This window comes from Daphnia pulex, chromosome 1 (assembly GCF_021134715.1).
Source record: "Daphnia pulex isolate KAP4 chromosome 1, ASM2113471v1".
In the NCBI taxonomy this organism is placed as follows: domain Eukaryota; kingdom Metazoa; phylum Arthropoda; class Branchiopoda; order Diplostraca; family Daphniidae; genus Daphnia; species Daphnia pulex.
The window spans coordinates 4,355,406-4,368,398 of record NC_060017.1 but is presented as its reverse complement, the minus strand read 5'-3'; the positions used below and the strand labels follow the sequence as shown (position 1 = coordinate 4,368,398).

Below are 12,993 nucleotides of genomic sequence, written 5' to 3'. Positions count from 1 at the left end.
AAAGCTGAAATAAAACTCGGCAGCACCTTAAATATAATATTTCGACCGCATCCGCTGGGTTAGCAGGACACGCTCTAAAATGTTGTACCTGATACACTACCGTAATAGCCTTTTTAAAAAGATATAGGTCACAATTTTGGTTTTGTTCAAATAAACAAAAATTCTTGTTGAAGACTAACATGTATTTCCAAGCAACTTCACACTAATGCATTATCTTCTCACACAGCAGCAAGTTTTAAATTCAAACTGAGGAATGTGTTGTGGTATAATGCAATCATAGGATACGTAAAGAAAGATACCAACATTCCAAAATAAAAATGAAAAAAAAAAACTGTAAAGGGACAAAAGAAATGAATGGTTTTGATGATAATGAAAAAGTTCAAAATCGTGGGAGCACGAAAAGAATTTCGAGGAAGAAAAACAAGAAAAAAAAGGAATACAAATAACGTGTCACCTTGCTTGACAGCAGCAGCGACTTGAGGCGAAGAGAACAAACTGAGACGCCCAAAGGGATCCGTAAATGAGCGTCTGACAACAAGGCTTCAACATTTTTTTTTTTTTAGTCCGGACCTACAATAAAATGGGAATTAATTTTCCGATTACCCACCACCACGAAGCCAGATTTCTTATTTTTCTCTTTTTTTATTTGTATCGAGGCTCTCCGAGTTGCAGTTAATCAATAACAATTTGGATCAAAAGGTCACCTGCAATTGAATCAATTTTCCCAGCTTTTTGACAGTCCGAAGCGATTGATTGTGCCTCTGCGATTGTGTACGATCCCCTCTCACAGTTTCACTCACACACACACACAACACTCTGGATGTCGAACAACACAAAAGCAAATCACGAGTTCTTCCCTTCCCTCTTTACCGGACCACCCCAATTTATTCGCCCGTTAAGGAAAAAAAAGGAAAGAAAATCCGGCGCATTGTAGTAGCTCTTTATGCTCCGTCATCGAAATACACAGCCCCAACGACACTTACCTGGCGCGGTTTCGCTAAACCATGAGGGGGCAAGTGGATAACCATTAACTCACTTCATGAAGTGAAACCACTTACCTGAAATACGATGAAGCTACCTCATCTTAGATGACTTTTTTGACTTCGTACTGCTGCTCCTTCTCCTACACTGTTATAACTATTGAATCCCTGCCCCATTCTCCTTTGAACCTGATTTCAATGAACGAATACACAATATAAATGTAACGAATAATATAAGGAAAAAGAAAAAAAAAAAAATAATTAACCAACCGTTGTGTGCTGAGCGATCTCGGTCGCGCGGTCTGTCGTCTCGCTTTCTGTCTCGGTGATCTCTGCTATGACTGCGCAATATAAGTGGTTTGATACAAGAGAATCAATTTAATTGAAATAATTACAAAAATTACTAACCCCCGATCTTTATCTCGGTGGCGATCGTGCTCGCCTCGACCGCGGTCACTTCTTTCGCCTCTATCCCGTCGATCGCCGTGGTGACTTGAGGTGCGATGTTTAGGTGAGCGGGAACGAGAGCGCTTGCGGCTACCACTTTCGCGCTCTTTTCCATGATGACGTCGTGAATCGTCGTCGTGGCGCCGGCCGCGTCGGTCTTCAGCTTCTTTCTGGCGTTGCATTTCTCGATCCTGGCGAGCCTTCTCGCGACTCTCCTACAGTTTGCATCAAACTTGTAAATAAAATCGTAGCCGATGTTTACAATGTTTACTGAACAATACCGTAATCTCGTCTACTGCCGAACGCAATTTCTGGTAACCAACGTGTTGTTTTCCTTGCATGTGATCATCAAGTCGAGCTGGGGCATCACCAACAATTAAAAAAGCACCACAGACTTTGCAGACTTCCATTTGTTTTTCTAGCATCAGTTCTGTTGCCTAAGAAACAAAAGTTGAAAAGACATTAAAAAACTGAGATAAGAACAAAAAAAGTATGCGTTCACTTACAAATGAAAGGCCTTCCCCTTTCTTTAGAGCTTCTCGTTCACTCTTGAATTGGTCACTAAGTTTCAACAGTCCTTGAGCTTGTTCAATGTTGCCTTCAAATCCTAGACGTTCAGCTTCCTTCACCAGATGACTAATCTTGTCAGTTAGCAAAGCAATCTGTTCTTCTGCTTTAGATTTGGGATTAGCACCAGCTTCTTGTTTGGCCAATTGTGATTGGGCAAGTCGTTGTTCACCCTTTTGAATTTTGCGCTCAACTTCATTTAGCATAGATCGACAGTACTTGAGAAACTCATCCTCAAATTTTGTCTTTGTGTATGAAGGTGCCTCGTTAAGGTATTTCTGTCTCACAGCTTCGTCATGAAGATTTGGACATGGACCTAAATCTGCTTTCGTGTTATGGAACAAATCATGTGGGCAAAACCTAACCATATAGTACCTACACACCTACATAAACAGACAATACCTTTATACAATTTTCATTCAAAATAAGATTTCTAACATTTCCTACCTCGGCGTCATTGTAAGATAATTCTTTCGTTCGATCTGTTGGAAGGGCATTTCTATTTCGCCCCATTAATTCATCGAGAAGTTGCGCAGCCATGGAAGCCATTTTGTTTTTGACTGAATGAATTTGGGGCGTTGCAAGATTTAATGTTTTCTATCGAATCGAACTCTTATACAGCATCGGCGTTGCCAAATACCGCATAAATGAGAAAATACATTTCCAATTTTTTTTTTTTTGCTTTATTTTGAATTCTATGTTCTAAATGAAATAAAACTGTATCTATTTATTAATAAGCAAGAAAAACTAGAAAAACCACTCCATCTATCAATATCAAACAGTTTTTATAGTTCTTCTCTGAGTTCTCTCCTCTGAGACGCCTTAAACTCCTAAGAGCGGGATCGTTAGTAGCCTAACTGGTAATGAAGTAATGATTAGGAGTAACGTTACATCTGGCCAAAGTCAAAGAGCATGAGTCTAAAAATATGTGGAATATTAGTATAGTAAGCAACTTTCTGGCCTTCTGGGCTTGTCCCAACCGTAAAATTACAAGTGTTACGTCGCAAGGTTTATTACGCTTCAGGTTTTTGTGATATTTAATATCGCAAGAATGCGCCCCTCGGATCGTGCTACTCACACCTCCCGTGAAAAATGTTACTGATCTTTTCAGTTGTTCTTCTGAATTCTAAAAAATGAGGAAACTCATGAATTGTTTGATGCCACCCGCAATATTTATGTTACATGATGCTACGCGGTCAGCAATTTAGTTAACCCCTTGAACTATGCCCATTGCACGATAAGCTGATAATAATATTCCCGACGATAACAAAACCGCTGCCTGGTGCCATAAGCTCACAAGTATATTTGATCAGTTGTTCAAAGATAACAAATTTACTCAAATGCTTCGCCATAAACCAATATACTGCAGCAGCTCTTCGGAGTGCGCGTGCGATGAGCTTTATTTTGATCAATTTGCCCGATCACCAGATACTAGATAGATAGTGTCAACGTTTATTAATGCCAATTGACACACAATGAGAAAGCACCAACACATTTTATTTGCTAAATAAATTTCAGTCATCGTTTCCAACTTTTTGTTACATCGTGTAATTCATTCAACCTTTCACTGTGGAAGTAGGATGAGACGTGTGGGCTAATAATTGCACTTACGTCCTATCAAGAAGTGGGCGTTTGCCAGAACGGAAAGAGGAAAAATGATGGGACGAGCACCCCGGGAATTTTATCAATGGATAACACTTTTCTTTTTGTTTAACCAAAAAAAAAACATGAGTTCATGTATACCAGAAAAAAATTCATGTAAAAAACTTATTTGAAGATTCAAAAATGATTTAGTGCTTTGTTAAGTAAAGTGTCCCTTTCAGTATTCAAAGAAAGGGAAAAACAGACAATATTTTTTTAAATCTTTTTTTTTAGGTGTTCGTTAATCACGTACATTTAAGAAAAACATCGCAACACAACAGACCCGCACCCTTTCCCCAAATAGTGATTCAAACCCCAATACATTTTATAATTCATCCTTGGCTGGAACATCCTTCTCTTCTTCTTCCTCATCCTAGAAGACAAAATTAAATAGAATTAATAATCAGATCCAATCAATCGCGAAATCCATTGAAAACTCGCCACCCAAAAAGCTCAAAGCAAAGGTTGAAAGGTTAGGAAGAAAAGTTATAAAACTCACTGTGGATGGTGTCTTAAGACTCTGCTCTAGAAACTCTACAAAGCCGTCCAAAGTGCGTGCACCCGTGTAAGGGATCACCTCGAATAGAAAAAGAAGAGAAACAGATGGCAAGTCAGCTACTGATGAGAAATAGGCCATGCAGTAAGGACGAGCACATTTATAAAAACATGCAAATGTTATCCATTGCAAACCAAATGCAGGTTAAAAAAGAAGAGAATATGTGTGGCTGTGAGCGAGTTTTGGTGGCGAGCTTTCCCGATCATCCTTCTTTTTTTCAAATAATACAATACCTCCTCGGGAGCGGCCTGCCCATAAGTACCACCGGTTTCCAAGAACTTGCTCAAGCCGGCCAAAGTTCGCTCACCATTATACTCGACAACCTTGATATGTCACAAAATGCGTTATAACGATAATCGAAATATATATCTACTAGTTAACCTCGAATATAAGACTCGACGATGAATAGTTACTTAACACTAATGTATCTTATTTATGATAATAGGTAGCCCGGAAGCACCCAAAATACCTTGTTGTCTCCCTTCTGGTAAAGCTTAATTGTGGGGAAAGATTGGATCTTTGTGTGTTCCAATTCGTTGGCTGTTGAATCCATCTTGGCGATGACAATGCTTTCATGGTCCTTGTACTTCTCACCAAGTTCGTCGTAGATGGGGACCAATTGCTTGCAGTGTCCGCACCTAAAATAAAATTTAAAAAAATACATTTAGACGGAAGAAAGATAGATGGAAATGAATTCAAAAATTACCATGGAGCGTAAAATTCGACCAAAACATCCTTATCCTTGTTGAATGCGACGGAATCAAAGTTCTTGGAAACGAGGGTTTTGACGGGAGTCTTATCCCAGTCTTCCGGAATGTCTTCAGAGAGCAAATGGGGCTTGACTTTGCCATCGATAAAGTCCTGAACGAAGTCCTTCATGGCGTCCAAGGTGAGTTCCTCGGAGGAAGGCTTGTATTTGGTCATCTCCTCTTCCAAATGGATCAGACGCATAGCGGGGAGTTCGCTCTTCTTCATGCCGAAGAATTCGAGGATACGTTGGTGATCATCCTCATCGGTGTCGACTGTGACGAACAAGACCTATAAATGCGGAATTCAAAGAATTAAATTAAAAAAAAAAAAAAACAATAATTAAAATGAGCTTTTGTCTAACTATGCTCTGCACTCACCTTGCCCTTGAAGAGCTTGGCAACATCACGGGCAGCCTGGGTGATTTTCTCGGCATCAGCGTGGCTCTTGCCAACGAAGATGAGCAAGTGGTTCTTGATCTCTCCGCCGAAGATCTTCTGTGCGCTTTCGTGGTTGAATTCAATAACCAAAGGCAAAGATTCGGTCTTGACAAACTTGACGATAGCTTCTGAAGTGAATTCACCATCGAAAGCAACTTTGGGATCATCGACCTTCTTGAGGAGGAAGACAGCAGCATCGGAAGAAACTTCGTACTCCTTAAGGACATCAGCATCAGCAGAGATGGCAAATCGGAAATCGTCGACTTCCTGAGCAGCGGCTAGGTATTGCTTAGCGGCATCAGATTCAAGATCCTAATCAAACAAAATTAAAACATTAGAAAAAATAATCATATGATAATTTATTAATCAAGTTCTACCTTGAAGAGACCGAGAACGGCAACATCGCTGGCTGAAGCAAACTCCTTGGCCTCATCAACGGTGGCAATAGCTTTGGCAGCAGGGCCAGTTTTCTTCAGCAACCAGTTGACGATTTCATCAGCCGTACGACCGCCTAATATGGAAATGTGACGGTTGCTTAATACGGTTAAGGACTAAATATAGCTTGTTTGAATTAATACCATTGTAGTCTGAAGGCTTTCCGTCGCGGTAGAATTTAAGAGTGGGGTAACCGCGAATTTTGTTCTCTTCAGCGAGTTCGGCTTGCTCAGTTGCATCAACTTTGCCCAACTGAATGTCAGAATTGATATCTCTCAGCTTCTGGGCGGCCTTGATGTACTCCGGCTCCAATGCTTTACAGTGACCACACCATGGGGCATCTAAAAAGCAATGAAAAAGTGTAATTAAAAATAGAAGTCCAATATATGGAAAATTGACGGTTGACGAAATTCAAGTACAAGTTTGTTAAACTTCCGTCTAGTTTCCTTAAAGATTCAAGGTTGATGAAAGTGGGGTCTTTGAATCGCGTCAAGGTCAGAAAGCCCGAGGCTATCTCACACGTATTCGTCGGACATTAAACGGCATTCACGCATGTTATCTACTTCAGATGGCAAACAGTTCAAAATATCTTAAGCTATTCTATAACATGTTTATCTGGGGAGTATGAATATGAAAAATATGACTAAACTTATTTTAAAACCTGTTGCTTCAGCCTCTTGTCAATCTGCTGTTAACATGATTAAAGACTAGCTCGTGTAGTTACAAAAATATCACTCAGCTACCAATTTTAGTTTTCTCATGAATTATGTATTTAATAAGAGAGCGACATGGAAGAATACTTACAGAATTCAACCAAGATGAACTTGTTGTCAGTAATGGCAGACTGGAAGGTGTCTTTCTCTAAAACCAGGACTCCTTGGTCCTTTTTTATGTCATCAGTCCTCACCAAGACGGCGAACGCTAACAGCAAAAGGAATTTCATTGTGGCAATAATCTCTCGTCTAGATGAATGATTATTTGACAATTGGCGCTGCTCTGATCTATGGAGACAAAAACATTTATGACATCACAGTTTGACAGATTAAGATTAGGTATACATTTGTGAGTGATATGCATGGTACATTTAAGCAAAGGGAAGAGAAAACTGAAAACAGAAATTGTCAATTGGAAATTAGTTCCAGTACCTCAAGAACACGTTGAAATCGGTCGCCGGTCTAAAACTGAAAGAGACGAAACACGGTCTCTTTCCTCCCGGTATAAAGGCTACCCAAAAAAGTTCTGCTGACGTTGCATCAAAACTTACATCGATATGTTAACATCGATATGATAGGAGTGAACTTGGACTGATAATCGATATCGGGATTACATTTAAAGTAAATGTTCAAAGCCCCCTAATAATATTGATTAAAAATGTTAGAATGAGTTAAAAATGTTTTTCATGAGTACGAAATCCATATCTCCGTAAATTTTACAGTTAAATGGTATCACGATGTGTCTTTAATTGCGTAACATTTCAAATCTTATAAATCGATCAACGAACTTAAGAATCGCTTTGTTTAGGGAAAATACCCAACCCATCACCGTTGTTGTGTTCAATTTCTATTGGCTCAGACTGCGTTAGTGTATTTTAAGAATGTGTACCATGTTTTGAAATATCTAAATGTAAAAAAATAAAAATAAATTATTTCGAAATTTTTTTATTTCCAGACAGGAAATTTTGGAGGGAAATCGATTCCTGTGGTATTCATTAGTAAAATTAATCTCCTTCTTTTACTCTATTTTTTAGGTTTCTCCAATTTTTAGTTAAACAAACAGAAACATTATAGGAATAAACATTTCGCCCTCTCTTAAAAAAGTATTTAACTATTTATTGAATGCTTGTTATGTTGGCTATTAATTAACCTTGCAAGATAAAAGCCCACGCAAATCAATGGAAAGTACTGCTATAATAAAACATTGTCCTAATTGTGACACGCATGAATATAAATATCGGCCTAGGTCCACGTAATTAATACATGCTTCAAATTATTACAAAAATGATAAGATAAGATAACACACTAAGTAAACAATCATCAATCGTGCAATAACGTTGGTAATGAATCAACTTGTCAACGTTTGTATGTAATAATCTTTTCAGCATAGAAAATATAGATTTACACGGTTTTGTACCAATTTTTACTATCATCTCCATCCCGTGTCTGAAGCTCAAACACAGGTTGGTGGGCAAAAGGATTCACAATATGCAGGCGCTCTCACTAGTTGAGTGCTTCAGACACAGCACGGCGCTGCGGAGAAATCGTGAACCCAATATCAATAAGCGTGTGTACTCTACACTAGTCTAATGTTTGTCAGCTGATTACTCTAAGCCTGTCGCAAGAGGATATTGTTTACTTGTAACTCCAATACTAAGGCTTCTATATATTTGTCATATCTAAGAAAGAGTATTATTCATTTGGTTCCTCATAATGGAGACAGTAGCTGCTTTTTTTGGGGGCAACCCTTTCGCCACACCTATCGGACAATTAATTGGTAAGCAACTTGTTGAGTGATGTTGAAAACTTTTGCTTTCCCTCTGTGTAAAAGTCTGTTTATGTTATATATCCGTGGGGGCTAATAGAACGAGCCACTGATGCTTCGTTATCCGATGAGAACTGGGCACTCAACATTGAAATTTGTGACATGGTCAATGAGCAGGATGATGGGCCAAGAGATGCTGTTAGAGCAATCAAGAAACGTTTACAACTGAATGCTGGAAAAAACCATACAGTTGTCATGCACACTCTAATAGTATGAATTCATTAAAATTAATTATTTGTGAGAACTATCTAATTGGCAACAATTTAAGGTTCTAGAGACTGCTGTCAAGAACTGTGGGCGTCGATTCCATATATTGGTATGCAGCAAGGATTTTGTTCAAGAATTGGTGAAATTGATTGGTATGAATTTCAATAGTTTACAATACTACCTAAAAGTTCACTGACAAATCTGAATATTTATTTAATAACACAGGACCAAGAAATGATCCACCAACAGACCTTCAAGAGAAAGTCTTAACTCTAATTCAGAGTTGGTCAGATGCATTTCAACAATATCCAGAACTGCAAGGAGTAACTCAAGTCTATCAGGAGTTAAAATCCAAAGGCATTGAGTTTCCAATGACTAACATGGATTTAATGGCACCAATTATAACACCACAGAAGGTAACTAATTTAAAACTCTAAAAATCTTGAAGCACTACTTTATTGTCAGTATCAATTTAGACGTTCAGTCATGCCGAAGGTCTTTCCAAAAGTCGCAGTAATTCTGCTTCAGTCAGTCAGTCAGTTTATCAGCGCCCGCCTCCAGCTGATCCTCAACATGCAGCTCCTGTTGATGTTTCCACTCTATCTGCGATTACTGTGAGTGGTCCTCAGCTAGCGAAGCTCCAGCATGAGTTGAGTATGGTCGAAGGTAACATGTCCGTCCTGTCGGAAATGTTGGCAGAGATGAGTCCCGGGCAGGAAAAACCCGCTGATTTGGAATTACTCCGTGAATTGTATTCTACATGTCGCAATATGCAGCAGCGTTTGGTAGAGTTGGTGGATCGTGTTGCAAATGACGAAATTACAGCTCATCTTTTGAAAATAAATGATGACCTAAACAACCTTTTTCTGAGGTAACTATCAGTTGTCATCAGATAAAAGTGATTTCAGAAACTCAAAACACAAAATAATCACGATTCTCTTGTATGATTTTCTGTGTAGATACGAGCGTTACGAGAAGAATAGGCAGGCGGTAACTCAGGGTACTGAGACTCTGCAAAAAAATTCAGCTCCACCAATCAAGCCCAATGAATTGGTTAATCTTTCAGATCATTACCAACCATCTGCAAGCGCAGCGGCTGCCGCGCTTCCCACGATCACTACTCAACTTCAAGGTTTAGGTAAATTATCATCTAAACGTATTAGTCTGTAATACTGAGTAAAACAACTTAAATTTACAGGTTTAAAAAATCAAGATGAAAGCGAATTTGATATGTTTGCCCAGTCACGCAACGTAACTTATGAATCATCAAAACCTAGGTACGAATCTGATTTGAAATAGTATGTTATGTCTTTTCTTTAAAACTTTTTTTCCTGATCAAATTGTTCGTTCTTTAAATAATGTCTTTTATGGATACTCTTTGTCCTGGACTTGGCGCATGGCACGAAATGAAACTTGCTATTGTGATTCGATTTGCTTTCCCAAACAGTGTGGGTAGTCCTTATGGAGATCCTGATCTGGTGGATGCTAGTTTAGGCACGTTGACTCAACAACGTCAACAAGAGGTACTTATCCGTTTTAATAGTCAACATCTTTTTTAAATTGTGGTTCATGGCTGCAAATGTTGATTACGTTTGTTAATGCTTCTGTCTTTCTGTGGCTGGGTGTGGTTGTCTTCAGGGAGGTATCTTTGAAGGTGATGATGTCTTTCAGGTAATTTGCCTCTCTGTCTGTTCAATACTTAAAACCTTCGTTTATCTCTTTTAATCTTTTTGTCTTTACTGATTTATTTTGTTTTCTGTATATTAACTGTATTTTACTTTGCCTTGTTTTTTTTAATTTGTTCTAATTCGTCGTGCTAATAAGTATTCTTTTTTAGGGAGTGAAAGACGAAGATATTGAAGAAATGGAAGCCTGGCTTGAAAAGGAGGTGACAAAACTTATTATGGCGCTAGTCAAATTTAATACATTAACGCATTTTCATAATTTTGAAAAATATTTGATGCAGCCCCACCTTGCAGAAGATGCTACACTAACCCCTGCTATGAAAGAATACATAAAAAAACGTTCCGCTCCAGCGTCGGGCGCTGCTGGCGAAGAAGGATCTACTCGCCGTTCTAACAACGATAATCTATTTTCACTCTAACAACCATATTTTTGTGTTTTCACTTTAAGGCTGCAAACTTTTCCGCCCTTTTAATCGTTCGCAACGGCCACATTGGTGTCTACTTTCTTTTGGATGAAAAAAAAAAACTTATTTTAGGTGTAATTGTATATGGAAATTTGATGGTCTCAGTCGACTGGTCGAAGATTTCCGACCAGAGAAGTCTTATCCTTAACAAGTCAAGATATTTTTCCTCTTAGAAAGAACACTATTTGAAGGTTTTCTCCCTCAGCTGGTTGGGCCCTGATGTGTTGGAGCCCACATGTGTCCCCTCTAATCGGCCCGTATGTTTTGCAGCCCTTTATGTGTCCCATGATTAATGTTAATCAATTTGCTCGTCCTGTTGACATTCCTTTGCTTCCCTTCTACCTAGCCAGCTGTAGATGTTCCCTTCCTTTATTATTTAAAAAGAAATGATATCACTATGTATACAATAAACGCCTTGTATTACCCACCAAATAAATATATATTTGGTAGGCGATTACGATGGAACAAAAGGAAAACAGCACTCTAGTGTTATTGTGCCTGTGAGTATCGCTGTCGTGTCTTTTCTAGGACATCCGCTCGTCGTTTCCTTGACGCGTCCGAATGAAACGAACTGATTGAAGGAACTGCATCGGCTCCTAATCCTTCTCTTCCTGCTCTCATATCAACCGATATCTATAGGATTAGGAAAGCGTTAACAAGGCTACTTCGAAAGAAAATGTCATGTTTCATAATTACTGGTTCGGTGATGGCATCAGCAGATTCAGTTTTACCCAAAGCTTGACCTTCATTCCAGCCCATTTTCGCCAGCATCTGGAAACCTTTATTCTTCTTTGCTATTGGCACGAGGGTAGAAGCTTGTTCCGTCTTTGCGCCGACAGGATCAATACCGACCGTCTGACGTCGAACTTCTGCCCTGTCTTGGTAACCTGGTTTTAACGAGACGGTCTCTTCGGAATCATGAAGTTTCAATCCAAACTTTTGTCGTATTTTCTTTAGCTCTCTTTTGCGAGCTTTTTCCAAGTCTTCTTTGGTCACGGACGTGGAAATGCTGCTCTCTTTGTTAGCCTGTTCTTTGATCACCAAACCAGGTTCACAACCGTCGCATGTTTCCAAGCCAGCATGAATGTGGCATAACAACGTGACGCTTCCAACTTGTACTTGCGAATCATGAGCTAAAATGTATTCGTCACTCGTTTCTTTGGATGCAGACAGACGCTCCTGCAACAAAATATCCTATTGACGATGATTGATCTGAATATTGTTCTATAAGGAAAACTTACCAAATGAATGAAAGTACCGTTTCTACTTCCCATGTCAATGATTGTGAACGATTTTTCATCCTGATTGTAGCCGAATTTGGCATGTTTCTTGCTAACATTAACATCATCCAAGTAAACTTCACATTCTGGTAACCTTCCAATAGTCCCACCAGTGTAAGGTACAACAAATAAGGAACCAACTTGCACCTTGAAAAATTAAAATGAACTGTTAGGTACTGAATAGCACTATAGTAATAAATTAAAAAAACAAAGAAACAATATGAATACTTACTCTATCAATGCAGGAACTTACAACAAGAAAACGAGCACAGGGGGGTAATTTCTCAGCAAGTTTGTGAGCTTCACATTTGCTTTTTTTGTGTTTGGAGTCTGTGTCATCCACTTCTTCTTCTGATAACTCACCTTCTGGCTTAGTAGCCTTTATTTCAGCCTCAACCTTTTTAGACAATTCTGATGTGTAGTTATCAATACTTTGTAGAACATGTTCGGCAACAGCATTTTCAAAAGTAAACCCTTCTACTTGGTGATGCACCACATATTCACAAATGGCTTCATCATATTGGTACCAAGTTCCTGTAAAACCATTGTAGTAGAGGCCAGTTTCAGAGTTATAATACATCTGTGTTGTGGAGTCATAGTAGAGGCCTGTCTCTTCATGGTATTCAAATCCCGATTGAGCTTGAGCTTCTTCGGCAGCAGCTTTCACTTGATCTGCAATAGAAAGTCCTGAAGCCCAACCGACCTCTTCTGTCGACGTCGACGGTTCTTCATTAACATCCATTTTTGATTGAGTTCCTGCAAATCAACAGAGAAAAACGCGTTATTCTTCCTGAAGGACGTTGAAGAGAAACTGTCGGTTGCATGTTAAGCTCAGCCATAATGCACTTTAGATGAACTGCGCGAAACTCCTCCCGATATTCAGTTGAAGTTCTTTCTTCTCGTAGATTAATTTGTGTTGAACAGCCACTCTTAACAATCAAAACGAAGGAACAAAACACACATCAACACTACAGACATATGCAGACAACTTATTGGGAATGCTACG

The 12,993-nt window shown here is 39.0% G+C and overlaps 4 protein-coding genes across 9 annotated transcripts; 1 reads left to right on the top strand and 3 right to left on the bottom strand.

Moving 5' to 3' along the window:
* Window positions 1-161: 161 nt before the first annotated feature.
* On the bottom strand, window positions 162-2,627 carry LOC124194970 (luc7-like protein 3). Of its 3 annotated transcripts, none has more exons than XR_006875095.1 (7): window positions 2,442-2,627; window positions 1,934-2,377; window positions 1,709-1,864; window positions 1,389-1,642; window positions 1,251-1,321; window positions 1,059-1,169; window positions 162-570 (listed from the first exon to the last, which is right to left on the bottom strand). XR_006875095.1 is itself a non-coding variant. In XM_046589389.1 (6 exons), exons 1-6 carry the CDS (start codon window positions 2,541-2,543, stop codon window positions 1,138-1,140), a joined length of 1,059 nt encoding a protein of 352 aa, XP_046445345.1. In that variant the 5' UTR covers window positions 2,544-2,602; the 3' UTR covers window positions 162-1,137. The 3 variants fall into 3 exon arrangements, 1 of the variants encoding a protein (XP_046445345.1); XR_006875096.1 differs by having other exon boundaries at window positions 705-1,169; window positions 2,442-2,602; XM_046589389.1 differs by having other exon boundaries at window positions 162-1,169; window positions 2,442-2,602.
* Window positions 2,628-3,470: 843 nt separating this feature from the next.
* LOC124194884 (protein disulfide-isomerase-like) lies at window positions 3,471-7,115 on the bottom strand. 2 transcript variants are annotated; one of them, XM_046589279.1, is made up of 9 exons: window positions 6,959-7,115; window positions 6,618-6,814; window positions 5,957-6,154; window positions 5,756-5,889; window positions 5,319-5,690; window positions 4,898-5,229; window positions 4,661-4,829; window positions 4,425-4,514; window positions 3,471-4,008 (listed from the first exon to the last, which is right to left on the bottom strand). In XM_046589279.1, exons 2-9 carry the CDS (start codon window positions 6,754-6,756, stop codon window positions 3,961-3,963), a joined length of 1,482 nt encoding a protein of 493 aa, XP_046445235.1. In that variant the 5' UTR covers window positions 6,757-6,814; window positions 6,959-7,115; the 3' UTR covers window positions 3,471-3,960. The 2 variants fall into 2 exon arrangements, with proteins under 2 accessions (XP_046445235.1, XP_046445239.1); XM_046589283.1 differs by lacking the exon at window positions 4,425-4,514 and adding an exon at window positions 4,135-4,212.
* A 999-nt stretch (window positions 7,116-8,114) lies between these two features.
* Window positions 8,115-11,134, top strand: LOC124194902 (TOM1-like protein 2). 3 transcript variants are annotated; one of them, XM_046589295.1, is made up of 11 exons: window positions 8,115-8,303; window positions 8,392-8,561; window positions 8,620-8,710; window positions 8,784-8,974; window positions 9,035-9,429; window positions 9,518-9,696; window positions 9,757-9,835; window positions 10,006-10,081; window positions 10,197-10,229; window positions 10,396-10,446; window positions 10,525-11,134. In XM_046589295.1, the coding sequence occupies exons 1-11, from the start codon at window positions 8,240-8,242 to the stop codon at window positions 10,660-10,662; spliced, it is 1,467 nt and encodes a 488-aa protein (XP_046445251.1). In that variant the 5' UTR covers window positions 8,115-8,239; the 3' UTR covers window positions 10,663-11,134. The 3 variants fall into 3 exon arrangements, with proteins under 3 accessions (XP_046445251.1, XP_046445260.1, XP_046445269.1); XM_046589304.1 differs by lacking the exon at window positions 10,197-10,229 and having other exon boundaries at window positions 8,116-8,303; XM_046589313.1 differs by lacking the exons at window positions 10,006-10,081; window positions 10,197-10,229 and having other exon boundaries at window positions 8,116-8,303; window positions 10,525-10,662.
* On the bottom strand, window positions 10,671-12,992 carry LOC124194918 (angiogenic factor with G patch and FHA domains 1-like). Its single transcript, XM_046589326.1, has 5 exons — window positions 12,834-12,992; window positions 12,220-12,743; window positions 11,949-12,134; window positions 11,404-11,886; window positions 10,671-11,340 (listed from the first exon to the last, which is right to left on the bottom strand). Exons 2-5 carry the CDS (start codon window positions 12,727-12,729, stop codon window positions 11,197-11,199), a joined length of 1,323 nt encoding a protein of 440 aa, XP_046445282.1. The 5' UTR covers window positions 12,730-12,743; window positions 12,834-12,992; the 3' UTR covers window positions 10,671-11,196.
* Window position 12,993: the final 1 nt, after the last annotated feature.